Consider the following 23,678-nt stretch of genomic DNA (forward strand, 5'->3'; position numbering starts at 1 on the left):
TTAGGGCCTGCTTCTCATTTATTAGATGTCCTACTCATTATGCTTTGGCAGGGCAGCAACAAGTCCCTGAAGTGCATATAAACGCAATTTATGCCCACACTTCATGGAAGTTTTACGGAGCAAGGCTGGATGAGAATGAACTGCATAAACTATATAGGAAAGCGCAACTGTACCTCACTTGTGTGACTCCACCTGCAAGGAAGGTTGCAGAGGGAGCTCCCTGGTGCCTGACCAAGAGGTAGGAGGAAGGCCATTCCAAATACAAAAAATGAAACAGAGCTCAGAAACACACCAATTCCCCAACTCTCCCTTCCTCTGCCATTGTACAAATCACAAGATGCTTAGTGTTATGGATAACTTATCAGCCAGTGCAGTGGCGTAAACCCCATTTTCTTCATGGTTCATTCTTCAAAGCAGTAGAGCTAAAACCAAAAAGGAAAGGAAATTGTTCCTTTTCCAGGGAAATGGAGTAAAGATGGGGAAATATGTGTGTTCCCAGGAAAAAAATGTTCACTTTCCAAAGTCTACAAAACACACACCAGAGTCCACTGAAAATGAAAAAAAAAGTAAAGTGCTTCTCACATCTAGAATTCATATCTGGCAGCCTGAAAGCATTATACCTTCACTAACCTGGCTAGATTTGGCAGTGAACCTCAAAACCAACCCTTCCCACATACACTCCAACCACCAATTTCATGTTCCCCGCAAGTCTGAAACCACTGCACTGCCATTCCAAAAGGCTACCAGGCTGTTTTATACCCAAGAGATCCTGAGGCCCACCTGTGGCACAAAATATGCCTTTTAGGGAGCACTGAACCTATGGAAGATTCACAGGTTTACAAAAGGAGGCCCAAATGCTTCTGGCTGTGAGGAAGGGCAGGAATTGCCTTTGCCCATTGCCTTTACATGGCCCACCTGGGCACCAAAAACTGTGGGCAGCAATATTCTGAAGTGTTACTGCTGCTATCGCAGCACTCATAATTTTATGCCAGTATCTTATCCATAATCCGTATCCAACTATGCCAATACCTATATACAGAGTTAAATGTTTATCCCCATTCTACAGAAAAACTAAGCAGCTCACTGAGGGACTCTGAGTAAGTCTGTGGCAAGTATAAAGGCTGAACTGCAAGCCTCCTGTTTCAATGAGTTAATTTCATCCCATGGCTTTTTGCAGAGTTAGATACTGGAATCATTAACAGACAGAAGCAAGGGGCCCCGAAACGGGAAGAGCAAGGAGAAAGTACTTTGATTCAGCTGTAGTACTACATGCAGGCTACTCTATCTTGCACTCAGCAGCTCTCTCCACCTCTTAAATCTCCCAATAGGCACACACTGATGGGAAGACACATGCTTCACTGCATGCCTGGAAGGACAGACCTCAAGAAGCACTCCAATCCCCTGGGAAGGAATAATACTATGGTAGTGATTGCCAGGCTCTCTCTGCAGACTTCCTACACGTGCTGTTCTGTTCACTGTGAGCCCGCATATTCACTTCTCCCCACCACCACTGATTATATTACTCTTGTTCTAAACCACCATGAGAGTTAGTTACCAGACGTAAGCAGCATATTCCACAGGTGGACTGAGCAGTTGCACATATGAGAAATACCTCTTACTTTACACACCAATGTTACTCCTAACTTTAAAGAACTTTGAAATTGTGAGACTACAGTTATGAAATGCAAACGTATTTTTATTAAACGTTTGAGCAATTAAGACTAAATACCCTCGGAACTTATTCTTGTGTTTTTAATCCATCCTAAAATGTCAGTCTCAAATACCAAATGATCAACAACAGAACTGATAAAAAGTCTTCTTCCAGTATTTTAAACAAATGATTGTACATCTGCATGTTTTAATATTATTTTAGAATTCTAAAAACTAACCCAGGCTGCACAGCAGCTCACATTTTTGAACAGTGTCATCATTTCACTGCTTTGCTTCCAGCCTAATCAAGTTGCTGTGTTATCCAATGTGCTTACTCTGATCTGGTGAGCATGTTTCCCAGTGGAAATGTGCTCCCTTGGAAGGCTGGTGCTTCAACGATGTGACTGATGCAGTCACTGGCTCTCTAAGTCAGGGTACTTATTGATACTGAACTACTAGACAACCGTATCTTCTGCCTTGTCAAAAACTAGGCAAATTAACAGTTGTTTTCTACCATGCCTAAAATTAAGAGCTCCCACTTTCTGATTTTGGGGGGGCTCTCCCGCTGTAATGGAAATCCTCTGCAAGTATCTAATGGTACAGGCAACCTCTCCTACTAAGACTCAAGAGAGAAGCCTGGGTTCAAAAGCCCCCAAGCCTACCACCCAAACAAGGTGTTTAAAAAAAAAAAAATCCAAAACCTGTTTAAGAGAAAGCTGCAAGAGAACTGGGGCACTGAGATTTAGAAGCTACTCAAATTCAGAAAAACATGCTATAGTGAGATTTTCTATTTTGGTTTTGCTCAATTCTGATAAACCATCAAAACACTATTAAGTCCTTGCAGTACTCAAAGACAATGAACATTCACACGTTTTACAGAACAGTTGTTAGAAGAGCCTGAAAACTCAATTTGTGAGATCTCAATTAAACCATCTTTATTTAGGAATCCCTGAAATTCTCTAGCATGCATCTCCCACAGGCCCAGCTTAATAAGAAAATTGATCATGGGAAAACATCTTAAAATGCAGGCTCCTAAGCATAGCTTTCCTGTTATCACCTTTTGCCAAAGATCTATAGCTTACTAGGGAGTTGTTTCTCCTTCCCCCTTTAGCCCTGTATTATTCTCCCTGCAATTTTTTTAACCTGTAAATAATTACAGAGAGTAAAGTTAACTTAATGCTCTGTAATGTAACCTGTTAACAAAATTTTGATCAGAGGCAGAAAATATAGCAGAAGTGAAAGACACTGTACAACTGTATAGAGATGACACACTTATGTCTACACATGCTGCTGAAAGATACCAATTATGCTCCAGCAAAGGACATCCAGGCTCCTTCAAAGAACCTATTTAAAGATAAGAATGCTGCAGACAAACACTTCAGAGATACCTGCCCTACTCTCTTCCTTGTCTCCGAAATTCTGGGTCACAATATACTAGTAATTAAAATAAATACATAAATAAATGAATAAAGGAAAATAATTTTAGAATAATAGAAAGCCGGGGAGCCCTTGCCAAGTGCAGTCAGTTAGAGGTACTCCAGGGTTCTCAGATATTCATCAGCCATTACAGCTTTTTCATTCTGCTCTGCTTACCTTTTAAGAAGTAATTAGTACACTGTATTATCAAATCAAAGAGTTCAAAAAACAAACTAATTAAAAATATGTCTAAAGTCCCTAGTAGTCTGCATAATGAAACCAAGCAGGTCATCTTGGTTAAATTATCTCCCTTTGAAATAACAGGATGCTAAAAATAAAGAATTCAAGTGATTTGAATCATTAGATTTTTTGGCATTTAGCAGAAGGCCATCTAAACGGGACTTCTTTCCTAAGTATGGAACCTTATGCACGTCAAGGGCCTTTCTTCCACGTTGTCACGACAGTACTGCTCTATCACTCACAGAATTCAGCTGCTGCTGCTTAAAATACTCCCGCCCCCTGAGTACCTAAGCCTGAACTTGTAGTGGTAATGGGATTTTTAAATCTCTCTATTTAAAAACAGAAAAGAATCTGAAGGACAAATTTAAACTGCGCCTTTGACACTGTTGCTGGGTGTGGAACAAGGACAGAGAAACATGATTGCAAAACTGTTTTCCCACCAGTCCTGGAGGAGTCTTCCTTGCTGAAGAGAAGCTTTCATTATGAATGCAGGGACTATTTCATCAGAATGTTTTGAAGGACTAAGACCTAAGAGAACCCAAACTTTAAAAAATATAAACTAAACCAAACCAAAACCCCACAGACATAGGGATTTACTCTCCTGGATCTTATTGCCACTACACTTACTACTAAACAATTTTTAACGTGCTGAACTTACACCCTGTGAATGTGCTCTTATTTCCATATAACTGTATGTCACATTTCACCATGGAAGTGCAAACAGCCACAGCTGGACAGACATCTGGACAGAAGTCAGAACAACCACATGTCCCACCATGCAAGCAATTTTGAATCCCTCGGCATTTCAATAAATAATAGCACAGAGGTTCAAAACCAAAACAAACCTCTTAAAAAATAAAAAAAAAAAAGACAAAAAAAACGCAACAAAAAATCACACAAGCCTTCTGTATGCAGGGTTTAAGTAAGCTGCTGGCTCCTTCCTCTCCAAGCTCACTGGGTACTACCAGAAGAGCAACCTCAAACTGAGCCTGCTGGTGCCCTGGAAGGCCACTTGTGGGACCTTTCTGGAGCTGGGTGTACCAGCAGGTTGCTACAGGAACTCCCTGTAAGTGTATTAAGAACCAGCTTCCACCTCCTTTTCCCAATGGGCACATCAAAAGAGACAACTACCTGAAGCTAAACCTCCCGGGGGACCAAATGGGCATAATCTCAGGTAATCACGACCTCCTGAAGGACAAAGCCATCCAGACACTGCAGGCAGAACCATGCTAATATTGATCTAAACAGCCCCACTCCTTCTCCCTCCAAGCCACAGACACTCTTCCTGCACCTCCACAGAAATGAATCCATATAGCAGATTTTACTGGTTCTTTTCAGGCTTTATAAAGGGGTGACAGAGCAATAACCTTGTGGAGGTGCTGAAACAGAGAGCTGACAGCTTCCCCTTTCTGCTTTTCTTCAGCCTGTTTAAGCAGACCAAGAACATGCCATGTGTGGCACTCAGAGCAGATATTCCTCTCATGGTTTTTACTATAATTGTAATTGGGAACTTGCCGTCTGAATGCACGTGTTGTCTTAAATATATGAGCACTCCTGCATACTGAAGAAATTAGGAATGAATAGCAAGTTCTTAATTGACAGTACAAAACATCAATTATTCTACAGATGAACAACAAAGAAGAAAATTACAGGTGCAAGAGCTAAACACTCACTGATTAAAATTTAAAAAAAAAAAATAAATATAAAAATAAATATAAAAAGAAAAACCAAAAAAAATCCCAACCTTCTGAATGAAGTACTGGAAGAGGACAAAAGTACCTATGCTTCCCATCTGCATTGTTAAAGCAGAATGCCAAGAGACAGTAGGAAATAAAAACGGGGACAAGTCACAACCCCACACAGGTTGCTTTTAAGTGCAAGTGCCTTCAAAGATATAAATAACACATGCTTAGTTAGCAAGCAGAGGAAACAAGCGTGTGAATGCAGCCATGTGTGCTCACACACAGACACACACACCCCCACCATCTGAATTTTCCCATCAACAACTGTGGCAGTTGGCCCAGATCACAGCAGTGACATGCTACTAACAGACTGATCAACCTCACAGCAGACTAAATTAGAAATACATTTCCACAGATTAAATTTCAGAGGACTGTGATACAACTTAAACTCCATTAGAGATTCTTCTCCTTACGATCCTTTAAACAAACACAAAAGCTAGCAAACCACCCTCCTCCATCCCTCCACCCACCCGCTTTACCAGAAGTCCCAACAGGATGGAGGTTCCATATTGGATGAGAGTCAAGACAGATAAATTATAAACCAGTCTAAACCAGTCTACCACAGTATAAACCAGTATAAACCAGTATAAACCAGTATAAACCAGTATAAACCAGTCTACCACAGCCTAAAATCTCACAGAAAAGAAAAAATAAATCAAACCATACTGTCTTATGGTGAGAAAGCCTCAACAGGAAGCTATGGGTGGTGTTGACCAGTGTTGCTCAGAGATCACAGAACTAGAAAAGGGAACTCAAACACAAGCTTTGAAAGACTCAATGCACTATGTAAGACTTCTGCAGACAAACCCTCTGTAACAAATGTACACCCTTTCAGTAAGTAATGGGACAAAATAACCACAAAAGGCATTGTTCCAGCACATCAAGGATGAAGCAGTGACTAGCGAAGAGGGCTATGGGGGGCACCTCCCGAAAGAGAAACATACCACAAGAGCTATTACGACAACTGGGAGATTAAACTGAGATGTGATCTTCAGTACATGACTTGGGACACAGGGCCATGGAAAGCTCCAAGAAAAAAGACCACTCATGGAAGGTCTTCTTCTTTAGCTTAATCTGGACAGTCAGCTGTACCTCACACTAAGATCCCCAAGTCTGACATGCAGCCTCACAGACACGCTCCAGTGACCACAGACACACACTATACAGCTCCAGCCAGGCTCAGGCACCTGCTACTGTGAGATAATTCAGGTTTCTTGCTGTACAACTTCAGATGCCTCATCTGCACTGCAGACGGAAGGAGCTCACCTGTTTTAATCATCACCATGGGAGCAATCCAGCTCCCAGGCCAGCTAAGAACAATGGCAACCCCTCCACCCACTGCCAGATGAAAAGCCTTAAGGACAGTGAGTAGGTAGAGAAGGGGAATTTCCAGCCAGATTTCTCCTTTTGCAGGAACAAGCACTCAGGCAAGTTAAGCACAGTTCATAGTCAGACAAAACAAAAGAGGATGGGGAGGACTTAAGAGAGAGACAAAAACCATTCAGAATAACAGAGTGCTAAGCGCATATTTTCCTTTGTGCTATTACCAGCCTCATTTTATGATCTTTACAACCATGAACTTGAATGCTCCTGCTGCAGGTACAGTCAAATTGCTGAGAGCTGAAATGCACACAGTATATTCAAGTGTAGTACAGCACATTTGTCTAGCTGCTGCTTGGTGTGTGGTGCTATGGCTCGTGCTTTGAATGAGACTGTCCCACTAGGCTGCTACAAGACTCCTACCTCGAAGACAGAGGAAAGTGAGAAAATCTTCTGTCTTGGGCTTCCTTTTGGAGAGGTCAGAAATCTGAGTGGCAGGAGGGGGTAACAACGGCTCCACTATCTTTATTGGAGTTGTGCTGGGACTGTTTGGCTGGGACTGAGCAAACTTCCTTTGTGCTTGCAGCCTTGGCCTGTGGAAACAAGAAGCATATCAGAAGCATGTTAGGCAAAAATTGCAGGAGAGACATCAGAACATAAACAAAAAAAAAATCACAATTCAAAATTAAAATAAAATTCGGAAGGGGAAGGGATGGGGTACAGAGAGGGATCTGAATCCATCTCCCACCAAGATCATATTCGTACCCAGGTCAACTGCAAAGACAGTATTTTATTTGCTTCACCTTTTGGTATCTTATGCGACAATTTGGAAAACCAGAAAGAAAACATCTTGACTATAAAATCTGTGACTACTATTTCATATGTTCCAAGTATTTTCTTGTGTATCATACAATTACAGTTTACCATTCACTTATTTGGAAATTAAATCTGTATTTTGCACCATGAAAATGTCTACTTTTTTTTTAAGTGTTAGTGTTCTTTGCTTCTTGTTTTTAATTAATTTACAAATTAGGTTTATTTTAGCCCCATTAAGGATTTAATTTATTCCAATCTGCTAGAATCTTATTTACATTCTAAGATATATATTAATAGATAAGGTATATATGTTAGTGCCTAGTTCTACAAAAACAAATTGAAGCCTTTAGTGAAAGATAAAATATCTTTGACAGGGAAAACAGCAGGTAAAAGCCATTACATTTTTGTTCCCTTGGCCACAGCCTAGAAGACTGTAAGCAAGGAGGGCCAGAGTGGGGTTAAGTAATATTTGTGGTAAATCTGTAAGAATGAAGAACATGCATGGAGTGAATTTGTCTCAGTCCTGGTACTGAGTGATAGACTGGTAAGTTTTAGAGCATGCCTGGGTACGGCTGTAGAGAGCGAACAGATGCAGGTGGTTTTGGCAGTCAGGCAGCAAATCATTTCAAGCCTATCTGAAAGCTCTGATTAACTGCTAGGTGGCAATGAATATGATTTTCTTTAATATGTCTAGAACACAAATTGGTATTAGGGAAAGCGCTTTAGGGCAGGACAGATACCCGGAGGGGGTCTCGCTGGGAACCTGGCTTGGCTCAGCATTTAAGAACATGCTAATTTCTCACTTAAGCAACTGGGATTCTAATTATGATCCTTATTACAGCTTCAAAAGGCAGAGAAGCAACTGAAAGAACTTAAAACCTCATTGAGAAAGGATGCAATTTTATGTCATTTTCTTCCCTAATAGCAGACTATTTACATAATGTCAAACTGAAACATGCATCAAATAACACTGAAGGAAAAACAGGTCTTGTCACTCCATGGCAAACTTGGCTGTTGTGACTCAAGGAAAGCACAGTTATCCTTCAGAGTGGATGAAACACGCAATTGAGAAACCTCTTCTTTTTCACGGATACTAAAATAGTTGGGTAAGAGGTTTGTTACTGTGCTTTAAAATTCTGCCTTTTTGTGGCTAAAATGGGAAAAAAAATGAAAATCCCAGCAGTGTTTGTGTAAGTATACAAATGTCCCCTAAAGACAACAGAGAACAGAAGTAACATTCAGCAATTTTCTCCCTAAACTCTGCATAAAATTGCCCATGTCCTTGCTACTCAACACCCACCTCCCCAAACAACAAAACCCACCAGCCATTCTTACTGTTTATTTGCACCTCCTTAATGGCAAATACAACGTGGTGTTAATTTTTATCACTGTGCTTGTAATTTTTAGATTGGAACTAAGACTGTTGGACGTGTGTTTCTCCATATCTATGAGCAATTAACTTTCCAGAATGAAGGCCTTGTACAGGTCTGCCTGCATATCGCCAAAATCACTCAAGATTGCTAGATTGCTTTGCAAATCCCTATTCCTTCAAGCAGACTGAGGACTCCTGCACAGGATGAATGGGATTTTAATTTCAACCATCTACATTTCTATCACCAAAACCACACACGCGGCCAGAGAAAAATGCTTTGTGTTGGCTTCTGTTCTGCACAAAATATACCATCTCTTGCCAAAACACAAAGGTTAGCAAGCAACCCTAACCCTGCCTGCTACTCTCAACTACACAGCCATTTTTCCCTATCCATGTGCTTCCTCAGCTGGGCTGTTAAAACCACACACCACCCACTCTCTGCATCTCTGAAACCACATGCCATGATCTCATGTGATCAAAGACAAGAATAGGGAAGGACTCCACAACCACACACCCCTCCAACACTCCCCCCTGCCCCCCCCCCCCAGAAAAAAAAGTAAAGGTTAAGCCTGTTTCTTGGTTCAAAATTAACCCTTTGCAGCAAGGATTTGCCAGGGCTGCTTGCACCATCCTTATTACTGGTCCCTAGAGCACTGAAAGAGGATTAGGAAATGGCTTGAACGCATTAGTGAATTGAAAGAACTTTCGGTTCAGTCCATCTTTGAAAATACACTCTCCGCTAGCCAGCCTTCCCTGCTCACTTTGCTTTCCAGCTTCCTACAGGGCACACAGCCTGGCATGGCCTGGCTGCACCACCAGCTCTTCAATACCCCCCCCCCCCCATGGAGTGGGGGCCCTTCATTTCAGCAAGGACAGTGAAAACTCCAGATCTTCCCTCCAGCCAACTCCAGGCTACAACCATGAACGTCTGCAGCTTCCCCAGGGAGGCTGTGGAGACCTGATGCTGTATGCTCAGATGTGTTCGAGACGCTTCTCTCACACCTCTGTGGATGTTTGCTGTACTTCCTCTTGTTTGGTTTGAGCTCAGTGGCACCAAAACAGGCCTGCTCCTTATGAAACACCATTTTTTTATTAAAAACCTCAGCAGTTACAGGGCATACATATCACCCACTCAATTTATGAGCACTAGTAAATTAAGGCATTCTTTTGTAACTGCAGATTCCTTTAGTTTCTGCAAAAAACTACTGCCTTTTGCATGGACAGACATGTGCTCCACAGGCTTCTACTTCAATGCCTGAGGGTGTACACAGTGAGCTATGAGAAAAAAAACAGGCTAGTCTGCAGCTACAATATACTGGGACAAGGCATCAAGGTTAGGATTAAAAAGCCAAACTTTTAAGCAGCCTTTGCTTCAGATCTGTGTAAAGATGACCAGTTTCAAAAGGGGGCCAGCAAAGGAAAAACACATACCTTTCAAAACATGGGCAACAACTTAAAACTGTTCCCTTGTAAAGGAGCATATGCATCTTAATAACCTTGTATGTCCCCATGAAAACCGCTAGAAGCATAAAACCAATTATTTCGGGTAGGTTTCACATTACACTTAATCCAATATAAGTGTGAAGCTGGGGCCAAAAGAGGTACGCTCCCTCCACTACAGTTACATCAGACGAAGCATAGCAGCCTGCTGTACTCACGCACCCTTTGTGAGCAAGGCAGAATAAGTAAGCAAGTGATCAATGCTCAGAAACACATTTTGTGTGAGTGATGTTGTATACCTAGACTTAGTAAAGCCTTTGACACCATTTCCCACAGCATTCTCCTGGAGAAACTGTCTGCTCATGGCTTGGATAGGTGTACTCTTCATTGGGTAAAAAAATGGTTGGATGGCCAGGTCCAAAGAGTGGTGAATGGAGTTAAATCAAGCTGACAGCTGTTCACATAGCGTTCCCCAGGACTCAGTACTGGGGACAGTTCTGTTTAATATCTTCATCAATGATTGAGTGCACTCTCAGTAAGTTTGCAGATGGCACCAAGCTGGGCAGGAGTGTTGATCTTATTGAGGGTAGGAAGGTTCCATAGAGGGATCTGGACAGGCTGGATCAATGGGCTGAGGCCAGTTGCATGCAGTCCAACAAGGCTCACTGCCAGGCCCTGCACTTCGGTCACGACAGGCCCATGCAACACTACAGGCTTAGGGAAGAGCACCTCAAATCCTCTGTTCAGTTCTGGGCCCCTCACTACAAGAAAGACATCGAGATGCAGGAGCAGGTCCAAAGAAAGGCCACAAAGCTTGCAAAGAGTGTAAAGCACAAGTCTTATGAGAAGCAGCTGAGGGAACTGGGGTGCTTACTCTGGAGAAGAGAAGCTCAGGGGGGACCTTACCACTCTCTACAACTACCTCCAAGGAGGTTGTAGAGAGGCAGGGGTCAGTCTCTTCTCCAAGGTAACAAGTGATACAGAGAAGAAGAAATGGCATCAAGTTGTGCCAGGGGAGTTTTAGATTGAGTATTAGCAAATATTTCTTTACCAAAAGGACTGTTTGTCAAGTATTGGAACAGGCTGCCCAGGGAAGTGGTCAAATCACCATCCCTGGAGGTATTTAAAAGACACGTCGATGAGGCACTTAGGAACATGGTTTAGTGGTGGGCTTGGCAGAGACAGGTTAACGGTTGGACTCAACGATTTTACAGGTCCCTTTTCCAAACTAAACAATTCTATAGACACATAATACCACCAGCGTGGCTTCATTCTTTGCTTGTTAATGCAACAGTTTCTGCTGGAATGACCTATTTAGCACGCATTTGGCAACAGAAGACAGATTGGCACAGGTGCCAAAAAGAACAACAAAAATCCCTTTTGTGTCCTCAAAATAAATTGTTCACTCTGTCCTCACCAAAAGGGTATGCATTATGTAAGACCCGCAAATACGCAAACTTTGCAAGAAGGAAAAGGATGATGGAAGAACTCAAAATAATACCACATCTAAACATTGTGTAAACACTCAACACACAGCCAGAAACATCCAGACTACTTAAACTAAACAGTAATTCACCTTCTCCCAACAGAATGTTATTTTCCTTCTACTGCTTTTGAAAGACTTTAAACACCTACCTACGACATGAAGTTCAAAAAAGTCTCAGCCTGAGGAAACCTCACCTCCACTGTTTTGGAATGCGTCTCTTCTACTGAACTGTTTAGGTCTGAGACAACAAATTACAGGCCAGAGACTAAAACTCCACAATAAAAAATACCTCAAATGTATAGGACAGACTACAAAACATTTCTCTCCAATGCAAAATACACTTTCTGAAGCTTTTTTAGACTGGAATTTATTTTTAGTTGAATATATTAAGCAAATTGCATTCATTATAACCAAAACACTACAGTGAAAATACTTCAGAAACATCTTTTAACATAGAATATCCTAGCACTACTCCTTTAGTTTGCAAAAAGGACATGTTTAGGAAGAAAACACCTACTATACAAAGATAGTTTCCTGCAAAGCAAAGCTTGGGCTAGTAATAGTCTGTGTTAAATTTAGTAAATGTGAATACTCTAGATAACGGCGTGTACTGCACTAGCTACAAACCAAGTATTAAATTATCAGCACGCAAGATTTAGTTGTACATCGGTACAAAAATATGACTATTTTCAGTTTATTACTCCATAACTCCTAAAAGAAAGCAAAGCTTAAGTACTAGAAAACACACACAAAGAACAATAAGCACAACTGAATTGATAATATATATGTATTGATACAAACATCTCAACTGGGAAGAGATTTACAAATAGACCTGTTTTTCAAATATTCTCTAATCTCCAGCAATCTGCCCGTTATAACAAAACTTCCTGCTTGTTAGGTAGTATAATATTTGGTTGCTGTTTGGTCTTACAACCTTTCACTTACTCTTTGAACTTCATTTTTGGCTTTGTTGTTTCCTGCTTTTCTGTAGTCTGATGTTTATGTCCTTTTTCTTTACGATATCACCACTAGAGTTAGATTTCCAAACTCTATCAGAACCATAGTTTAAGGAGCTGCTTGACTGACACAGTTTCATAATTAATTCCCATTTCCCTTTGAATGCAGTATGTTTTTCACTTTCCAAGCTGCTCATGAGCAGTCAGCAAGCTAAAGCAAAGGAAGTATTCAAAGCCAGGTTGGATGGATCTTGAACAACCTGGTCTAGTGGAAGGTGTCCCTGCCCATGGCATGGGGGGTTGGAACTACATGGTCTTCAAGGTCCTTTCTGACACAAATCATTCTATGATTCTATGAATCTATCTTTCTAAAAGCAGTATTGGTATTTTAATACTTTGCTTTTGTTGCTTCTCCTGAGGAACTGCAGTGTAAGTATTTGCAGATATTTAATCACATTAAAATTGCTACTACTAATTATTGGTGATGAGCTGGTAACAGTTTCCACTAAACACTGAGTAGACAGGAATACTGAATTGTTTACAGTCTGACCTAAGGTTGGGCTTTTGAGAAGCCATTCCCTAGCAAAACTGATCTTTAAACAGGGAAAGTTCAGGTTTCTTGTTGTTGCTCACTTAGGCTTTGCAATTCCCACATCTCCACTATTATGCCTCTCAATCTGGGCACCAGAAATTCAGTGCACCGTATACGTGGTGTGCTTGACCCTGCACAGATATAGTTGAGCTAAGTTCTGTGGGACTTCACATATTGCTGTTTGTCGTGGTTTAAACCCAGTCAGGTAACTCGTTTGCTCACTTCCCCCCCCTTTCTTGCCCTCCCCCTGCTCCCGGAGGGACGGAGAGGAGAATCAAAAAGAATGCAACTCCCACGGGTTGAGATAAGAACAGTTTAGTAACTAAGGTATAACACAAATCACTACTGCTACCACCAATGATAATAATGATAAAGGAAATAACAAGGGAAGAGAATACATCATCTCAGCACCAGCCAACCAATAACTCGCCCCCCAAGCCCGACCAAGCTCCGACCGATACCTCCTCCAACCCTGCAGACTCCCAGCCCTTCCAGCTAACTCCCAGTTACATCCTGGGCATGACGTGCTGTGGTATGGAATACCTCTTTGGTCAGTTTGGGTCAGGTGTCCTGTCTCTGCTTCCTCCTGGCTTCCCTTCCTCCCTGGCAGAGCATGAGGCTCACAAAGTCCTTGGCCAAACCAAAACATCGCTATCAGTTCTGTTCCCAGGCCGAAAGTCAAAACACTGCACTGCACCAGCTACCAAGAAGGAGAAAAATGACTGCTACTGCTGAACCCAGGACACTGTTTCAACCCAACTATCCCATACACCTGCACAAAATCACAATCGAGCATTATGGCTGCCCATCCATCAGCAGCTAGTACCCATTACAGGGAAAGCTCTAGCACGGACATGCATTCTACTACACTGATATTTGCTTTTGTGCTCAACATTCTGCACTAATATTGTTCTAATTTCCCCTCTGCCATGTACCTGGGTTATTAATTTCCCTACTATGACACTTTGCTAGCTTGGTGAAGTAGTTATCTCCAAGTTTTACTTGTCCCTGCCCCTGATTTAGATCAGGTTTGAAGTGCACCATCTTTTGTTCTCATGACAGCCAACACACAATTTACACATATGGTTTAACTGCACTGTGCAATGTGACACTCGGTCTAGTGCACAACATGCCTGTATGCAAAGATTTATCTGGGTGTGCAGCTTTGTTTATTAAGGTAACTGTACCTGAAAGTGATACGCTGTAGATATGTTCTGTCCTTATTAAAAGGAAGGGAAAAAAAAGAGGGAAGAGAAAACTCCACCACAACAAAAAGTCATATAGGTTTTAATAGCCAGGCATCTGCTGGAGATCAGATGATTATTGAGTATGTAATTTTCACCTTAAACAAAACCAAGCATGTGACAGGCACTTCTAGGCAGGCCTAATGTGAACATGCAAAATTAGGTGCTAGAGATACCATTCTTCACAGGACAACTGGGAAATCCTTGTCACTATCATGTGTGCCAGTGCTAATAATGGAAAGGTGTTTGGGAATGACATTTAATGGATGATAATTGAACTAATCCATATGCTTAATGCTTAAAGTTCAAAGTAAAGCTTGCAACTAAAACTTGTTTGCTAAGAACTCTTCAAATTATCATTAATTTGGGGTCACCTATTTTTCCTGACCATGCTCACTGATCACAAGAAATGAGCATGGTCAGAAATTTGCAGTCTCCAAAACCACCTCACTTCATGCAGTTTAACAGAGATACTAAACCCACTAAATGAAATAGTTGGCTGTTAAAATCATGTACATGATGGCCTTGGGTGAAATAAGATTTGTTAAAGGCTGATGGACACTGTTTACCACTCCCCATCACGTTAACTGTGGAGGAACTGGACAACTCCAGCTTCATATATACTCCACCTGCCATATACACGTGGCCGTGATGACACAGGGACGCAGAACTTGCCTGCTTGACTGAGGCCCATTCTAGATGGTAAGAAGAAGCTGTAGAAAACTAAACCTGCATTCAGATTTCAGCTATGGATCCAGGCAGTTCAGGTGTTTCAGTGGTCTAGATAACCTCAAAGGGGATGAATCACACTGGGTACTAAATGCCCTGAATTTTTGTCCTAAAACATCAATGGTGGTCAGAGGATTTTGCTGCTACCCTGATGCAGCAGTAGGATTTCCCAGTGTGAACTTGAGTCCCCTCCACTGACATCAAGATATACAGAAGCAAAGACACAACAAAAAACAACACAAAAAAAGCAAAAGTGTAACCAGTCAAGCTTGCAGTCCTTCTCCAGGAGGATGGATCTCCTCCCATCCTAGCGCTGCAACACATTTTAGTTGGATCTGATGAAAGAACAGTCCATGCTTATCGTATGCCATATATGTCACTGCAGCCCCGGACACAGGGTTGCAAACTCTTGTCACACTCAAACAAAAACAGGACCCCGAATTACCAAGGCACAACTCCAGCAAATACAGATCCACTTACCTGCCTTCAAGCATCTCAAAGAAGATGGAAACCCTCTTTTTACAAGGAGTCACACAGAGAAAACAGGGGGTATGGGCACAAGTTACTCCCAGGGAGATTCTGCTTAGATGCAAAGTTTTCACAATGAGGATGATCAGCCAATTGGAATAATCTCCCCAGGGAAGCGGGGGATTCCCCAACACTGGACAGAGTGCTGGGTCATCTAGTCTAGGTCATGCTTTCCCAGCTAAGGTTGGACCAGATGATCCCTGAGGTCCCTTCCAAGTTGGTATTCTATAATTCCATGATTCAGACTCCAGCAGCTGGAGAAAGGTTAATCTAGATTTAAGGACATTATTTACCACCAAATTTCAAAAGTTTCCACCCATCCCATGTACAAGTACACAGCTGTGGCAAGTACAGGAGGTTTTTTAATCAGCTGCTGCCCAGGAAGAAGAGGCAGGGGGAGCATGACCAAATGAGGATATGGCAGATAAATGGAGCCCCAAGAAGGTGTTTTTCTACAGTTAACTGCCTTTGTCATCAGATCACACTGTATCAACTGTTCTACAGACTGTCCATAAACCCAGGTCCAGAGACTTATTCCTCTGTAAGTGTAAGATCTGGACAATCTATTTCAGCAAGACACTGTCTCTTTGAAATCCACTTTCTCCAGGGTTGTCCTACCTGAAACTGGACAGGAATTTTTTCTCCTCTATAGAGGCATGTGGTGAGCTGTACATGGCAATAGATGGCAGAAGAGATCCTTATGAATACTGGGAACAGGTGGTGCCACCCTTCCTTTGTCCTGCAATAGTTCTTAAAAATTCCCATTTTGGAGTAGCTTGCTTCTAGTCTAAGAACATGAGCACAGGTATGTTAACTTTTGACTGCTATGGATTGTAATCCACCTGTGTCTACACTGAAACCACACTGCAGGTTGCAAAAAGCCACCCAAGGTAAGCCTTCAAATCCTACAGTCCACGTGGGACTCTAACAACACCACTGCAGGTGCTTCGCGGGAGGCACTACAAATGCTCCTCACAAAGTCCCGGGTATTGCCAACATCCTTGCCACCACAGCCAACAGCATTCAGCTGGGCCAGCCCAGATATGCTCGCACAAACTACAAATGTGCATAGCAATACAAAACCATCCTCACCGACAAAGGACAAGAAATGGGAATGTATTGCAGCAGTCTATTCTGGAGTGGCCTGGATACCTCTGCTTCCTTGCAGTTCCTTGGGATATGCATGCTGCAGGGACTGCTCCATAGACACAGCTTCTGATACTAGAAAAGGCAAGTTGACTCTATGGGACTACGCTACAGTGGGAGCCACCACCATAACGTGGATCAGTACTGAGTGCCATTTCATGAATGATTATTTCAGCAGCACGGCCATCTTCAACAGTCTGATTCCTCCCCAGGCTCCCTCCTATGCACAACTTGCTTCTGCTCCTGCACCATGCTCTGGAGCCACTCCTCTTATGCAGCACTTCTCACCTCTGTCAGCTGCTTGGTTCTCTTCACTGAAGTACCTTACAAGCTGCTTATCAAGTACAGCTCAGCACAGACACCTACAGAACTGCTCAGCAAATGGAGACTTGAGTTCCTGCATCCAGAAATGGGGGCTCCCCCTCTTTTTCTGGCAGTGCGACCCAAGACTCCTATTTCTCAGCTTCAGCCAAACCCACCACCCCATACCAGCAAATTTTACAGGAAGCACATCACCAAGGAGTGCCTTTAGGCTAGGCCTGCTGTTTTCATGCCATGCACATAAAATGTTGCACAGAGCATCACCTTATGCCAGAAAACTAAAATACAAAACCACAGCAGCAGGGAAAAAAAAAAAAAAAAAAATTGTTCACATTTGCTTGGTTTTAATAATCACCAGCATATGTCTAAGCAAGTATTACATCCTGATGGACTTTTCTCCAAGGAGAAAACCACAAAAAGACAATTATTTTTTCACATTAAACCCTGTCCCCTGTGCTGGAACTAAACTCCACGTTAACAAGCACCTTCCATACTGGGGGGATGCAATTCCCAGCTCACTTGCACAGTCTCCACCTACTGGCAAAAAAACGGTAAAGTCCTGGTGCCTGGACTTGCTGCAAGTGGAAGAGCAAAGCAATCCTAGTCTTCTGGTATTAAGTAAAACCAGGGTGGGGGAAGCACAGAATGGCACTTCACCTGCTCCGCAACATCATCCCTCTGTCTGCACTGAATTATGTGTAAGAGGGTCCTTGTTATCTACCACAGATAGTTTTTTTCAAAAGTCATTTTGGCCCTATAAAATTATTTCCCACCCTTATGGAAGAGAACCTATAGATTGTTAAAACCTGCCCATTTTCATAAAACTTGAGCATTTCCCCACTATTTAATTACACTGAAGTCAAATCTACTTTTAGCACAACACCCTGTGTGACTTCAATATTCTTCTAGTATCATTTTCAGTATTCTCAGACATCTGAGGGACATCTGCAAAACCTGCTTGCTTCCCAGTTCCCAACCAGGAGACATTAAACAAAAACAGCATGGTTCAGATGACAGAGCTTTCCACTTCCTTACTCATGCAACGCCCTCCGGCACTACCCAAAACACCAGTTCCTGATAATTTCAGTGCTGTTCTTTGTTCCATGCTTCTCTTCAAAACTGCTGCAGATTCAGACTGAAAGGCACATGATATGCCAGATAATACCAAACACATCAGCAGCTCCCTTTCCAGTAATCTGACCAACTGCTAGAGCTCAAGAGGGTGCAAGATCAAAGCTGTACAACTGAAGGAAAATTCTTGTTTTGCTTTGAACAGCCTTCTCTCTGCATTTGTGACTTTTTTAATTAAAAAAAAATTTTACAGATCATTTCATTCTTGAACCTCAGAAAAACACGCACACGTCAACTCTTGCAATCTTTCACGTTCACCCTAAAAACAACTTGCACTAGCTAGAAAGCTAGAGATTACTTCTGGCAGAAATGTCAGAAGTAACAGTGTATGGATCATTTTAGCCATCATCTGAATGGCTGAAAAACTTCCTGTTCAATTAAGTCCTCCATTAATCCCTACCATTTAAATACAATTTTCCATCTGCTGGCAGGAAGCGATAAAAGTCACACGGTCAGTAGGTCGTGGGCATTTTAACCTCTTGCAGAGGTTGCAGCTTGCAATTTAACCGTACCTGAAACTAGATATCTGCACTTCCCATGGGACTGGCCTTTCAAAGGCCCCTCTACCACCTGGCTATTACCAGGGACTCAACATTTCTCTTGTAAAACTACTTTTAGACACACAGTAAGTGGAATTAAAAAAACCTAAATAAATAAAGACACAAGACACCCTGTATCTGCTGCTCAGACTTTGTTCTGATAAGCAGCAAAGTGATCACTTCTGCATAAGACAATCACATTCACCATCTTATCAAAAAGATTACTAAATTGAAACACACACAAATGAGCTATTGGGGTGGATGGGGTGCTGTCACGAAAAGGGGGGTTTGAAATTTGTACATTCTGTTATGTTAAACCTACTATCCTTACATGACTCTGAAGATAGAAGACAGAACTTCGGCAGGTGCTATGTCCACTCTTCAGTCTCTTTTCCCACATCAATGCAATTTTTTGCATTTTTGGAAGCAAACTGCAACTCTCTCCAGGCTTCCTCCCCAGGAGTCAAACAGCATATTCTTGCAAGCCAATCAGACAGATGCAGTCAGTTGTCCCAGTAACTGCTCATGCCTTCCTTCAAGCCATGCCACATCCTGCTACCAGTCAAACTGGCCTGAAAAGGAAAGGGGCCATTCACTCAGCACCTCTTCTTTAAGGGACGCTAAACCCTACGAGAGAGGCCTGGCTGGACTACCAGAACACGCTGTCTTTCTCTTCCCCCTGAATACCAGATAAAGTAGTTGGGAGCTAATGATATGGACAGAAACTACGGTAACAATTCCTGTGCCACTACAATCTACAGCCTTCCCTGCAGGCTTTCTTTCTTTACCTGGAGTAGCAAGCATTCAATCATCTCTTGCTTCTTGCCCTGTGTGGTGTGCTGCCCTGCCATCCTGGGAGACTCTAGCCAAAGGATAAGGTGCATACTGAACTCATTCTGGTATCAGGTAATCACAGTAAAAACTTCCACAGAATCACAGAATCCCAAGGGTTGGAAGGGACTTCAAAAGATCATCTAGTCCAACCCCCCTGCAAGAGCAGGGTAACCTAGAGTACATCACACAGGAACTTGTCCAGGCAGGCCTTGAATAGCTCCAACGTAGAAGACTCCACAACCCCCCTGGGCAACCCGTTCCAGTGCTCTGTCATTCAAACAAGCCATGCATACACACCACAAATTTGTCTGAGAAGTGACAAAAATACAGTCCTTCTGAGAAGGCTTTATTCACAGAAGAGTGAAATTTATCAATACTTCATCTTCTCTCACACCTTCCTTTTAGGATATAGTGGCATGTGAGCAGCAGGATGCCTGACATTTCATGATTCAACTCAGACAAACTAAAGAGTGTGCTGACCATGGAAGAAGAAAGTCATGCTCCTTCTAGTCCTGCATCTCAGTGTGAACTCAGATCAGGAAGAGATGGGAACATACTCTTCAGGTAGGAGTAGGGCAACGGGAGTTGGAGCATACCTTTATGGTCTGCATTACCTCACCTGCACCTTTCCACACTAAAGGGGGCTCAGTTTGGTTTAAACTGATCTCAGTAAAGGCTGCTGCAGAAGAAAGGTATGGTATATGGTATATGTTCTTCCCTTCATCTCCAGCCACATGTTCCTGCTTATGCCAGCACTTGAGTTCCTGAGAGCCCATAATCAGCTGGCTGAGGAAGTCAATCTAGCTGAAAATTAATTTACAGGTTGATGTTTTTTCTTTGTCAGGTTGGGTTTTGTAAGCATAGAACTGCTGGTGTTGGCACAAAAGAGGTGGCAAGAACTGACGGGAGGGAAGAACAGGACTGCCTTTTCTAGTAGCAGCTTCCATTAACATCACCCTAAACTGACTGAGAAACATTAGATACTGAACTGTAAAACTTTAACAGAAAATGTGCCTGGCAGCAATGCCAGTGTGGTCCCCTTTGCTGTCAATCCTTCTGCAAGAAGGAGCCTGGTCTCCATGAAGACTTCCCAGTGAAGAACACAAATTCAGACAGTGTTTTTTTTTTTTAACTTGATTAAAAAAACAAACAAACAAACAAAACCAACCAACCAACAAGGTTAAGTAAGGAAGAGGTCTGATTTCCTACACTTCTGCCCCCATGAGCAGATCACCCACTACTCTTCCCTGTACCATCATAAGCAAATATTAAAATGAAGATGACATTCCAGATACTGTCTACGCTGACATGAAAGCTGAGCTCTTGCTGATCTGGGTGCCCCATGGACAAAATGACCTGTCCAGCAGCAACCAACACACTGGCTTGCACTGGGCTCCTCTGGAAGTGTCCCTGAGGTATGGGCTCTCATACTGCCCTGCCACCAATCAGCCATGTCCGGACAGCACCTGATACCAGTGCCCAACCTGAGGGGACACCTGACTGCAAGAGTAAAAGAATGGCCCCAAGAGCAGATCACTTGCCATTTCCAGGAGCACACGCTTGCAACAACCTTAGGGTCACATTCAGTAGATGTCTCTGTTAGTCTAAACACACTGATGCTTAATTAATTTTATACTTTGAGAGAAGACCATCTTCAAACATTTTAACCTGCTGCTAGCCTGCTCTGTGACAGGCAGTGAGACGCCTTCTTACCATGCTGCATTAGAAACTCAACTTGTCATTAAGTACTTCACACTGTATATGTACATACACACAGATCAGCCTGCTCTACACCTCTTTACACCCAGTATCAAATGTGAACTGCAACACCAAACCTCAAATGTGACAGTCCAGTGAACACCTTGCTCCTCACTGCATCCCAGCACTTTCATTTGCAACCCGATCCTCAGTAATGGATTTGCATACCTAAGCTTAAACTTCTTCCCAGATGTGCATTTTTCACCAAGTCTCCTTGCAAGAGTTTCTTGCCCATCACTACAGCTGGCTGTGGCCATCTCTCAAGCCCCACTGGAGTCAAAACTGCTGCTGCTATGGCCCATCAATAACCTCCATTCTGCCCTGTCACCTGTGGCTCCAGATCCAGGAAACAAGTGGCCCCTCAGCAAGGAAACCCCACCTCAGTAAGCACAGTCTTGAAACTCTGTCCAAAAAGGTATAAAACCCTGTGACGCCTCTCCTGCTCAACAGCACTGAGCAAACGTTTGGTTACTGATTTACTGGGAGTCCTCAGGCTAAGGGGGCCTACAAGAAATCTGAGAGGGACTTTTTACAAGGACACGTAATGACAACAGGGAATGGCTTTATACTGAAAGAGAGTAGATTAAGATTTGATAGTAGGAAGAAATTCTTCACTATGAGGGTGGTGATACACTGGCACAGATTGCCCAGAGAAGAAGTGGCTGCCCCATCCCTGGAAATGTTCAAGGCAAGGTCAGATCTTTAAGGTTCCTTCCAACCCAAACTATTCTGTGATTCTATGCAATCACTTTACTTTTCTGCCTTTGGGCATCCTTGGGACCTGCCTGCTGATTGTGATGGGGATCAGCATGTTGGCACACACACAGACTGTGTTCTACCCACAACCATTTTGTCTGATCTCAAAAGTTAAGCAGAGTCGGGTTTGGGTCTTGTCTGGGGTTAGACAAGGATATAGGGGGACCAAGAGATTTTCTCCAAGGCTGGAGAGTCATGAGTGGCAGGGTGTGTGGGACAGTATGGGCAAGTATCTAGTCCACTGGGCCCCTCCAGTGCTTTGGAAGCATCGGAGATGGAAGGCAGCTGTATGGAGTCCCCAGCAACAAGCTGCAGAAACTGCTTAAGGGGACAGTGAATTATTTTGAGCCTGGTGGGCCCATGGCACTTCAGGCCATCAGAGCAGAGATGCAACACAGAGATGGACTCATGATCGAGGGGTGGACTTAGCAATGGACACTATTGCCCAGGTTATTCACGAGTGTGAACACTGCACACAGTCTCTCCTGCTCTGGAAGACTGTTACAAGAGATGGAGCCTGACATCATGGACCAGATGGACTCAGCAGCTTTATAGGGATATAGCTTTATAGTCCATGCACTTAGATAAGAGTGGAGTGATGGGTGTATTGAAAATGTGGGATCCGAGCATGACGTGAATGGTATGGAATAAGGGGTGGATAATGTCCTGGGTTCAGCAGTAGCAGTCATATTTCTCCTCCTTGGTAGCTGGTGTAGTGCAGTGTTTTGACTTTCAGCTCGGGAACAGAGCTGATAACAAGCGATGTTTTGGTTTGGCCAAGGACTTTGTGAGCCTCATGCTCTGCCAGGGAGGAGGGGAGCCAGGAGGAAGCAGAGACAGGACACCTGACCCAAACTGACCAAAGAGGTATTCCATACCACAGCACGTCATGCCCAGGATGTGACTGGAAGTTAGCCGGAAGGGCTGGGAGACTGAGGGGTTGGAGGAGGTATCGGTCGATGCTTGGTCGGGCTGGGGGGGGGCGAGTTATCGGTCGGCTGGTGGTGAGATGATGTATTCTCTTCCCTTGTTATTTCCTTTATCATTATTATCATTGGTGGTAGCAGTAGTGATTTGTGTTATACCTTAGTTACTAAACTGTTCTTATCTCAACCCGTGGGAGTTGCATTCTTTTCGATTCTCCTCTCCGTCCCTCCGAGAGCAGGGGGAGGGCAAGAAAGGGGGGGAAGTGAGCGAACGAGTTACCTGACTGGGTTTAAACCACGACAGCAGGCTAAAATTAGACATTGACCAAAGAAGGGCAGGCAGAGGAATTAAAATCCTATGAAAAACGGTGTGTGCACGCACCCATGCCTGTTTAAATCGGATGAAGACCTGAGGCCAGTTTGCCACACAAGGCTGTGCAATAGGTTGTGGCAGACCGCTCCCACACAGGAGCTGCAAGAAATTGGCAATTACTTCAGCTGGGACTGGCAGTGAACATTTGATGAACTCTCAGCACCAGTTCATTTAGCTCTCAAAAGCCGTGCATCTGAAAGGCAATTGGTGAAAACGCCATGCGAAACCCCACCGAAGAATGAAAGGAGTGAAATTGAGAAGAGCACTTGAGCAATAAGCGAAAGCAGGCAATATTGCCAGGAGCAATAAAGAAAGTAAAACATAGTGAGGGAGTGCAAAGAGCCCTTGGTGTGTTCAGGAAAG

The 23,678-nt window shown here is 43.1% G+C and overlaps 1 protein-coding gene across 4 annotated transcripts in view; it reads right to left on the reverse strand.

Moving 5' to 3' along the window:
• The window catches only part of JARID2 (jumonji and AT-rich interaction domain containing 2), a 224,979-nt gene that overhangs the window by 59,441 nt on the left and 141,860 nt on the right, over positions 1-23,678 (reverse strand). For all 4 annotated transcript variants that reach the window (XM_062617973.1, XM_062617975.1, XM_062617974.1 and 1 more), the window contains one exon: positions 6,792-6,961. In XM_062617973.1, the coding sequence (XP_062473957.1) occupies positions 6,792-6,961 (170 nt within the window). The remainder of the gene's footprint in view (positions 1-6,791; positions 6,962-23,678) is intronic.

Source organism: Pezoporus occidentalis, unplaced genomic scaffold (genome assembly GCF_034315485.1).
Source record: "Pezoporus occidentalis ecotype Australia unplaced genomic scaffold, CSIRO_AGI_Poc_V1 ctg2, whole genome shotgun sequence".
NCBI lineage: Eukaryota > Metazoa > Chordata > Aves > Psittaciformes > Psittacidae > Pezoporus > Pezoporus occidentalis.